The sequence below is a fragment of the Felis catus genome, chromosome D1 (genome assembly GCF_018350175.1).
Source record: "Felis catus isolate Fca126 chromosome D1, F.catus_Fca126_mat1.0, whole genome shotgun sequence".
Classification (NCBI taxonomy): domain Eukaryota; kingdom Metazoa; phylum Chordata; class Mammalia; order Carnivora; family Felidae; genus Felis; species Felis catus.
In genome coordinates, this window is record NC_058377.1 from 40,266,452 (window position 1) to 40,276,944 (window position 10,493).

At 41.4% G+C, this 10,493-nt stretch overlaps 1 protein-coding gene across 13 annotated transcripts in view; it reads right to left on the reverse strand.

Annotated features, from left to right (window-relative positions):
* Nucleotides 1-10,493, reverse strand: part of DEUP1 (deuterosome assembly protein 1) — an 83,259-nt gene that overhangs the window by 62,391 nt on the left and 10,375 nt on the right. For 8 of the 13 annotated variants that reach the window (XM_045038616.1, XM_045038618.1, XM_045038615.1 and 5 more), the window contains exons 3-4: nt 7,866-7,913; nt 1,531-1,702 (exon numbers count right to left, since the gene is read on the reverse strand). In XM_045038616.1, coding sequence (XP_044894551.1) covers nt 1,531-1,702; nt 7,866-7,913 — 220 coding nt within the window. Of the gene's footprint in view, nt 1-1,530; nt 1,703-7,851; nt 7,914-10,493 lie in introns of those variants that run through there. The other 5 variants (XM_023239338.2, XM_045038612.1, XM_023239337.2 and 2 more) reach the window with 2 other exon arrangements.

Sequence of the window (10,493 nt, forward strand, 5' to 3'; positions counted from 1 at the left end):
AAATATTTGTACTACAGTTCTTAAAATAGCTATTAATAATTAAAGTCACAAAACCAAACATTGCTAGCACTATTCCGTTGGGCACACATTCGGACAGTACAGTATGGATGTTTGACAAAAGATCCTTATCACCATCACACTTTAAATTAAGGTTTAGAATTTACTTTGCATTATCTTTTCAGGAGGCTATGTCATCATACTCAGGCAGAACCTCTACGGATACACCCAGCTTTTATTTTTGTCTCCACTGCCTTCAGTGAGCTCTGCTTTGGTGGGACCATGGAGCAATGATCACATTTTTATAAGAAAGAAAGGAATAATATCTGAGAGGAGTCCTTAGAGGTTTGGCTGACAGAAACTGTCTGCTTAAAAAGCAGGTGAGGCACCTGCTGTGATGACACGTCGGTGTCATCACAGTTATGAAAGTAAGAAAACAGTCCCTTGCATATTCCAGGTCTGATGACCGGCCTCTACTACGGAGGGAAACCAGGTGCCAATAACTAAGTTAACTGTGCCAAACAAGAACTCCGTTAACTATGTGAAAAACTAAGTTCCTTTTTTTTCTTTTTTCTTTTTTAACATTTATTCATTTTTGAGAGATGGAGGGAGACAGAGCGTGAGTGGGGGAGGGGCAGAGAGAGAGGGAGACAGAAACCGAAGCAGGCTCCAGGCTCTGAGCTGTCAGCACAGAGCTGGATGCAGGGCTCAAACCCAAAACCGTGAGATTGTCACCTGAGCTGAAGTCGGATGCCTAACCGTCTGAGCCACCCAGGTGCCCCTAAAAACTAAGTTCTATTGAGAGGCCAATAAAGGTAGAGAAATGCCTGATGAACAAGTTGACTGATGATGTTTTAGTATAGGATTAATGTAAACACCTTCTCTTATGCCTCACCCAAAAGAAAAATTCACAGCCACAAAAGTCCACATTAGGTAAAGTGTATGGTTTTCCTGAACTCCTCCAGAAGCCCCAGAGCACTCAGATACTCTACAACCACCAACAGGACTGTAAGCAGCCTTACAGGGGCTGGGAAGCACCCCTCTTAAGAGGGTGCCCAGATATACACATACACCCCCTTCACCAAACACTTTTCTCCCTTGGCCTGCAATCGTGTCTTGGCATTTCACTTCTCTCAGGAAATATTCTTCTAGTAGATTAGAAAAGGCTCTTGAACTCGGCCATGTCCAAAGACACAGTTTGGACAACTACTTTGTTCCTACAGCTGCAAAAGCACTGACATCTTTGCTCGCAAACGATATTTATTTCACATATATACTGAATGTCTGTTTACTTTTCTAGACGGCACTGACATTTTATGTTTGTCTGCATCAGCAAATTTGGATGGGTTTAGGTTCTGATTGTCACTTATTTGATAGAACACATTCAGCATGCTATGACAGAATTGTTAGCAATAAATGCTACTGCTGATGCCCGATAAAAAGGATACATAATGAAAAACATATTCTGAGGGAATAAATATTATTTATAACAGTCTGAGGAATTAACATGTTATTAACACATATATTCAGTACCTCTTGACCCTTCTGATCCAAACAAGTTTGTGCATTTGCCAACTCTTGATCCCGAAGATCTAATCGTGTCTCCAAAGCCCGCATTTTCCTTTCCCAGTCCAATTTTTTGTTGCTTACCATGATGTCAATTTGTTCCATTAATTCCTGAAGTTCGGCCTCACAAGGAGAAGCTCTGGCAATTGTCAAAAAGTAAAGCACATTTTAAAAGAGTGAAATGTGAGGACGGGAAAAATTATTCCATTGCTCTGAACAGCTTGATCAATTATTTCTTCAAATTGTTCAATTATTTAAACAGGAAGAAGTCTGAAAGCTGGGGATAAATTTTATATTAAAACTGAAAGCTAATTTCAGTGAATATACAGTACATTTTTTAAAATGACATTTTCTAAAGTATAGGTGCTGTCATAATATAATGCAATACATTGCTAAAGTGACTGCTTGTATTTTCTTCTTAGTGTAGGTGGTAGTGTATGGGTCTCCCAGAGCCAAAAGTTTTGACATAGACAAGGGAGTCCTAAAGTGGAAACACATCATGCAGATTATGTCAGAAACAAGGTCGCAATAAAGAGAGTTAGCTAAAAAAATAAAATTAAATAAAATTTTTAGAGTGGGCTGATTCGATGGCAAATTCTAATTATGAAAAATGGCTCAGTGCTCTTACATGTAAATACACATGTACCTATGTCTATCATAACTTGAGTAAATTTGATGCAGGCAAAGTGGGACTTCAGTCGTGCCTATCAAGGATAGAAGGGCAACCCCAGGCTAGGTAGGACCAGATTCAAGGATACTAACTGAGCTAGAGTTACTCCTCCAGGAAGGGAACTTGGCATGATCTCGCTGGTATCCCTTGGGAAGGAATCTGATCAGGCAGGTGTGGGCAGAGTAATGTAAGTCTTTAGATAATGGTGATATTATTAGTCAGATGCGGGGCAATATCTTGGGTCTTGGAGGGTCTATTTATATTTGAAACAAAACTGCTGGTAAGAGCTAGATTTATGGAGATGCCTATTGTGCTTCTAGGGTAGGGTTCTCCTTCAAAGAAGCTGACGCATTCCACAGGGACCTGGCATAAGTCCAGTTATTCAGACTGGACAAGCCTCAGGTTTCAGCCTAAGGAACACACAAATGTCCAGATTAGAAAGCAAGTTATTTCAGGATCCATTCAATGGTGGTGATGGGGCCTCTACTACATTTGTGTAGGCGTGAGGAAGGCAGGAGGGAGAGCAGGTGAAGAATAATATTTTCTCCATTCGGTTTCACCAGGTCAGAATTTCAGAGGTGATTAAGGATCATTTAGCATTTTGAAAAACCTCAGGCCCAGAGAGGTCAAGGTCACACATCAATTAGTAGAGGAGCCAGATCTAGCTCCTAGGCAGCTGTCTCCCATCGTAAGCTCCCTTCTGCGCTCCACACAGCAAAAGACATGATGCACTGAGTAAGAACTTGCTTGAAACATACAGCATAAATTAGTTCCATTGCATTAGGGTCAGAAACAGGTACTAGAACCCAAAGAACTCAGAATTTCCAGAGTCACTTTCTAAAATGCCCAGTCAGCCTGAACATGTGATATTCCTGTGATTGGTTTATTCAACAGCAGACTCACCAGTTCTGTCATCAGACAGCTTTTAAGTACAAAGTGCAATTCTACAGTCTTCTGGCATTCCTGGATGAAAGCCCAAAGCCTTTCCCATTTTTACTTAAAACCAAAAACAAACCTGAGGAAAGGAAGTACTAATTCCTCTATAAATAAGTTGATGGAATTTTAATTGGAGTTACGATGTGGGGGAAAAACAACAGAACGAAAAGAATAGTTTTCACACCGTTTTCTTTTCATAACAACATGTATCACCCTTTATTGTAAACACATTGTTTTTTTCTGCTATCGTGAGCTCTGAACACAAAAGGACTGTATCAGCCCTTCTCATCACCATCTTCCTGGAGCTCAGCACAGCACTCCAGCATGTAGCAGATACTCAATAAATTTTTGAAAAATGGGGGCGCCTGGGTGGCGCAGTCGGTTAAGCGTCCGACTTCAGCCAGGTCACGATCTCGCGGTCCGTGAGTTCGAGCCCCGCATCGGGCTCTGTGCTGACAGCTCAGAGCCTGAAGCCTGTTTCCGATTCTGTGTCTCCCTCTCTCTCTGCCCCTCCCCCGTTCATGCTCTGTCTCTCTCTGTCCCAAAAATAAATAAACGTTGAAAAAAAAAATTAAAAAAAAAAATTTTTTTTGAAAAATGAATCTTCTCTTCACTATCTCCTTGACAGGTAGGACTGCACCACGTGGACGGAATTGAAATACAGGCCGAAAGTAGTGACGTCAGTATTATTAAATAAATGAGTGAATGGTTTCTTTCCTGATTATGACTACGCTGTGCAAAAATGAGGATATTAGACTCAAGGTGAAGGGAGTTTTACAAGTCATCTTGTCCAACCAGTGTTTGTATACCTTTCACAGTCTTAATAGCATCATCTATGATGCCCTACTGGTCAGATTCAGGAGGTTTAGAACAGAGTCCAAGATTCTGCATCACTAACAAAGATATCAAGTGATTCTGGCGCACACCAGGGTTTGTGATCTGTTTCACAATATCGCTGCCAACAGGTCATCCAGCCTAGGTCTGAATGCTTCCTTTACCAGGAAACCACTGTCTGAGATTGCATCTAGACAGCGATGAGTTTCTTAAAGTTCTTTCTTTTTTTTTTTTTTATTTATTTTTTTTGGGACAGAGAGAGACAGAGCATGAACGGGGGAGGGGCAGAGAGAGAGGGAGACACAGAATCGGAAACAGGCTCCAGGCTCCGAGCCATCAGCCCAGAGCCTGACGCGGGGCTCGAACTCACGGACCGCGAGATCGTGACCTGGCTGAAGTCGGACGCTTAACCGACTGCACCACCCAGGCGCCCCTCTTAAAGTTCTTTCTTATACTGAAGAGCTTTTTCATCCACTTATTCTAATTTGATCCACCGGGACCATGCACAACAAATGCCTTTTCAACACAGTAGACTAAGAGTACTTAATACAGTTATCAATATGTCAAATACAGCTATCCGTGTACCTCTGGCTTCTGCCAAGTTTTCTCAGCGTTCAAGAGTAGATACTGAACATTCAGAGAATGGCTGGAACCTACGCTAACAGACTCTCACCCACAACCTCTACAGCAGTACTCCTAGAATTGTCAGGATGTGGTCAATGACTGAGAGCTGCCTTAATTTTTTCCCCTACTTCCAACTCAGGACCAACGAGAGAAAACCAGACACGCTCCTCAAACCAATCACATAGGATGCCCCGCTTCTACTAATCCTGCCTCCAGTTTCCCTGTGCCAACAGCCCCCATCCAAGACAGCATACCTGAAGCCTTCTCTTTTGTTCACTGTGAAGCTTTCCCACCTCGCCTTCGAGACTCTGCCAGATGCAAGTGATGGCTGCTGACGCCTCTGCTAGATCAAGCTTTCAATAAGTAGGCTTCATTTGTTCTCATTTGGGTGTCTTTGTTTATTTCCACGAGTATCTTTATTTCCTTCAATTTCTCATAGAGATTTCTTTTTTTTTTCCACCACTCACTACCTCGTGTACTGCCTAGCAAATACTAGACACTTAACATACATTTGTTGAACGAATGAAAAAGTGAACGACTATGGTAAGATTTTCATAATTTGGTGGCTCTCCTTCACAATCCTGATGGCTCTCCACTGAACAGGTTCCTGTGTTGACTTCCTCCTTGAAATATACCGTTCAGAACACTAACTTAATCCCCCAGGTATGGTCTAATCAGTGTAGAGGGGGACTCTCACATCCTTCGTTTTAGGTGCCATCTATACTTTTATTCAAGCAGATGAGGATCACCTTAGCTTTGAATCTGGGAGGGGGAAGGGCAAAGCAGTGATATTATACCATGTCAAGGTGAGCTTGTTTGTTTGTTTTTGTTTTTGGCCAAACATCTTTTTTCATGCATGCTAAAAATAAAGCCACTATCTTGTGCTTGTTTCATTTTTGGGGGGTGCTCCAAGAGCAGGGCTTTATATGTATCCTTATTAAATTTCAGTGTAAGAGTTTCAGCCTCTCAATGTAGACTGCTATCACTGGTCCTTTTTTTTTTTTTTAACTGGAAGAGAGAGAGGGGGGTAGAGAGAGAACGCACATGCATGCGAGCAGAGGAGAGGGGCTGAGGGAGAGAGAAAATCTTAAGCAGGGTACATGCTCAGTGCAGAGACTGGCGCGGGGCTCGATCCCACAACCCTGGCTGGGATCATGACCTGAGCTGAAATCAAGAATCGCTCAACTCACTAAGCCACCCAGGCACCCCTAGCCCTGGTTCTTTAATGAAGCAAACATTCATTCAGCGACTGCTGCCCACTGTGTGAGGAACTGGGAAGACAGAGACACGAGACCAACTGCCTGTGCAGAGATACTTACAAGACAGGCACAATAAGAGACTGATGAATACATGGAGCTCTTCTGGGACTAGAAAGGAGGGGTACTGAATACAGATTTGGCCAGGATGGGTTACCACAGAAGCCTTCGTAAAAGGGCTTACGGGATCCTGTTTCTGACAGAAAATATATTCACTTTACCTCCCTGTTTTGTGTCAGCTGCGGATTTGAGAAGCATTGCTTGTTTTACATATAAATGTTTTTTTCATACAAGTGACTGTAAAATATCATGAAAGACAGGATGGAGGACAGAGCTCTTTGGCATTCTACTACATTCTGAAGTCCTTCAGGGTGCCAGGGATCCGTTGATTATTTCTTTTCTTATAATCAGTTTCTAACCCACTTAATTAACCTTACAATTTTTTTCTCCCTCTCCCCATAAAAATGTCACGAAAAGCCCTGTAAAATATCATGGCAAAGTCCAAATAAAATTCTATCAATATGCTTGCAGATGCACCAGCATATGAGCCCTGTGAGCCAAGGCTGACCTAGTCTGCAGCGGTCAGGGCGTGTCCGTGCGGAGTCCTGGTGACCCCCGCTTCTTCCGGATGCTCGCAGGCCACCCACGGCTCCTTCCAGAGTATTACCGAAGATCCAGTCACACTCAGGCTTACGCTAAACCCAGCTTTCTGTCAAATTTAATATTCTCTTTTGAAATCCAATTGTCTCATCTTCCAGGATGTCTTCCTTTCTTCAGTTTTTCAGAGATAATTAAGAGCAGTTGAGCTGTCTCAGCAGCATCAATATTTGCTCCTAAATCTAGAGAACTTTAAAATAAAATACAAAAGGCTTAGTTTAGCCTTCTTCACAGAGCTGAGCACTAACATTATTTATATTTTCATTTCTTCCTTTAGTCAAATGCTGACTGATGCTATGCTAATTGCTTTCCTGTTCTTGCTCTCACGGATCCTTACAACATCCCATAAAGTAGGACTTATTATTCCTATTTTAGAAAAGTTGAATGAGGCACTAAAAAAGAAAAAAGTACTCCAAGTCTTGTAGCTTTGGAGACTGGGTGATTGTAACTGATACACTACTTGAGACATACAAACCCTGACCCTTACTGTCGGGTTTATCCTTGGGAGCAATTCACGAGAGAAGGATTCTGGGGTCAGAACAGAAGTCTTTTTGTTGTTGTTGTTTTTTTTAATGTTTATTTATTTTTGAGAGAGAGAGAGAAAGAAAAGGAGAGAGTGGGGGAGGGGCAGAGAGAGGGAGACAGAGGATTCGAAGCGGGCTCTGCACTGAGAGTGGAGAGCCCCGATGCCGGGCTCAAACTCATGAACTGTGAAATCATGACCTGAGCTGAGGTCAGATGCTTACCCGACTGAGCCACCTAGGTGCCCAGAGGACAGAAGTCTTAAGCCAGTAGGAAGGGGGCACACTGAGACTTGCAGGGTGACAAAACAGTCTGAGGAGCCTAGAGTCAAAATATCAGGATGTCAAATTTAAAGACGAAGAAAGCAAAATAGAAAGCCAATGATATAGGGGCGCCTGGGTGGCGCAGTCGGTTAAGCGTCCGACTTCAGCCAGGTCACGATCTCGCGGTCCGTGAGTTCGAGCCCCGCGTCGGGCTCTGGGCTGATGGCTCAGAGCCTGGAGCCTGTTTCCGATTCTGTGTCTCCCTCTCTCTCTGCCCCTCCCCCATTCATGCTCTGTCTCTCTCTGTCCGAAAAATAAATAAACGTTGAAAAAAAAAAAAAAAAGAAAGCCAATGATATAAATGGAGGTAGTAGTGGCCGGTGTGTTGGAGGGGACAGGGGAAGGGAACGTGGAGAGGCATGCAGAGTAAAAAGAGCTGGAGTATCATACATGTCCATCAGATACAATTCACCCAGTCTCCATGGACATGTATGTTACTCCAAAGTCCTTTCACATATAGGCTTACATGCTGGTTCTTACAAGAGCAGATCTTTATCAGATGGCTGTGGTTGTGGTAGGGTCCCCACCCTAAGGAAAGAAAAAAAAAAATTCAAGGCAACCTGGCTATACATATACGTGACAACATCCCTATGACCTTGTAACATGGGACCACTTAATCAGACTGCATGTTTGTGTGTTACCATATATGGGAGACGAAGAAGTAAAAAGTATATAAAAAATTAGGTCATGTGGCATTCAGGGCTCAGTTCTTTGGGTACGAACCCAATGGAGGGGTGCCAGGAGGAATAAAGTTGCTTCCTGGAAAGAAAAGCCTCGGTGTCATGACTCTCTGTGTGAGAATCCTGCTACACGGTGACCATATGATCAATTATGCAAACTAGGACAATTCTGAAAGTGAAAGGGGCACTAATGATAATTATGCCAGGACAATAGGTATAAAGCAGTGATTATTCTGGGCAAACTGGGATGCAGCGTCAGCCTACCCATCATCAAACTGGAAAATAAAAATGGATAAACAAGTCTACAAAAAAAAAAAGTGAGTTCGGGCACCTGGGTGGCTTGGTTGGTTAAGTGTCTGACTTCGGCTCTGGTCATGATCTCACAGCTTGTGAGTTCGAGCCCCGCATCGGGCTCTGTGCTGACAGCTCAGAGCCTGGAGCCTGCTTCAGATTCTGTGTCTCCCTCTCTCTTTCCCTCCCCTACTTGTACTCTGTCTGTCTCTCTCTTTCTCTCAATAGTAAATAAACATTAAAAAAAAAAGTGAGTTCATTTTGGGACATAGATAGCAGAATAGAAATGGATCTTCAGCTTGAGAGAGAGAAGGGCAGGCTTAAAAAATAAATATGGAAGTCATCATGGAAGAAGGGGAGGGAATGAGGAAGGGAAGCATAGACAGAAGAGAAAGAGGAGACAACGGAATAGTCTAAGGAAATGCGTTTTCAAAAGGTTGACGAGCAATATGAGCAATCATACTGGGTCTTAACTTTTCCAAAATATTGTAATGAAACACATTCTAAAATGTAGTAATGTATTATTTGTCTTACTTATATTGCTATATATTTGGTGATACCAGTATAATTTAACTTTTCTGTGGTGGCTCACAGACCTATTCTTATTCCGCACGTCAAATACCGCACCACACCAGAAACTTAAATAGTATGGAATGGGAGAGCTCCCAGAAGTCCCAGAATCCACTTCCAGACATGTCTGAGTTGTCTGCCTGCTCTTCACTCGATTGTTCCTCCTAAAACAGTAAAGTGAAAGGCTTCTACTTTATGACCCCTAGATCAGAATTTCACAGTTGCCCTTGTTCAAAATTAGTTACTAAATTATAGCTAAAAATAGCTCTTCTCAAGCACTTTTCTTGTTGTCCAAAAAATGCTATTTACCGTCATCCTTAGCGTGTGCTGACTTAGCAGTGTTACAATGCCTATTTTTACTGCACATTTGAGATGGTGGCTCATATTCGGTCCATTCTTCTCCCTCATCTGCAATAAGCTTAATGTTGATATGTAGAGGAGGTATAAATCCCACTATTCCTAAAAAGCATGCTTAGAAGTACTTTTAAAGGCCTCCATCATACTCATCAAAGACATTCAGAGAAATAAAATGTGCAGTGTGATAGCTTCCAACTCCCTATCAATGTTTCATCAGAATTTGAGGTATATACAAACTTTAAATCTCATATTTTTACATTCTAAAAAGAGTGGAGGATCTTCTAAACACATGTATTACAGATAAATTTTTTCCTGAAACTTTTTGTATAATGACTATTCATTCTAGTTTTAATGACTATTGTATTACCTGTATTACAGATAAATTTTTTCTTGAAACTTTTTGTATAATGACTATTCTATTCTAGTTTTAAATCGAAAAGGGATTAAATGACTATCCTCACACATACTAACACGGCAGTCTTTCCCCAGATAGACCTTTTAGCAAGAGGGAATTTTAATTGTCCTAGAGATTGGCTTACAGAATCCAAACTAATGCATATGTAGCTTATTATGAATGATGCCATGGTTCTGTGTGTTAATATGAAATAATATTGGGATTTACCCCAGGTCTACTTCACTTTGCTTCTTCTGCAGATAAACTAGAAACTAGAAATTGTCAAATTTGATTACTCTGGAAAAGATTATGTGTGGCTGGGGATAAAGGGTGGAGGGAGAATAATGGGGGTAGAGTCTGGGCCATTCAGAAGGCAAGAGAATCAATCAAATTAAAAAGAATTTTCAATGCGCAAAAAGACTACTTTACTACAATTTATTAAACTACCAAAATATTGACTTATAGAATTTTTTATTTACAAATTATAATTAAAACTGTATTAAACTAAGAAACTGGGAAGTACGGTTGTGTTTAGGAATTAATATATCTCAGAGGGAAAGAACACTGTAAAGGTTAAAAAAGATGCACACACAGAGTACTGCTTTAAAGGATTTTTCTGAATTAGACGTGAGAAGCTATACTTTAATATCCATCTGTCTCGGTTCTTTGAAAATACGACTTTCATGGCAGATTAAAAAAATCGGCAGATCATGCAGCAGATTTTTAGGAAGGATTTGATAAGATTCCATGAACGAGATGAATGGCTAAGATATAAGTCACAGAGTAAAAAGTAGAGTAAATGATTTAGTAGAGAAA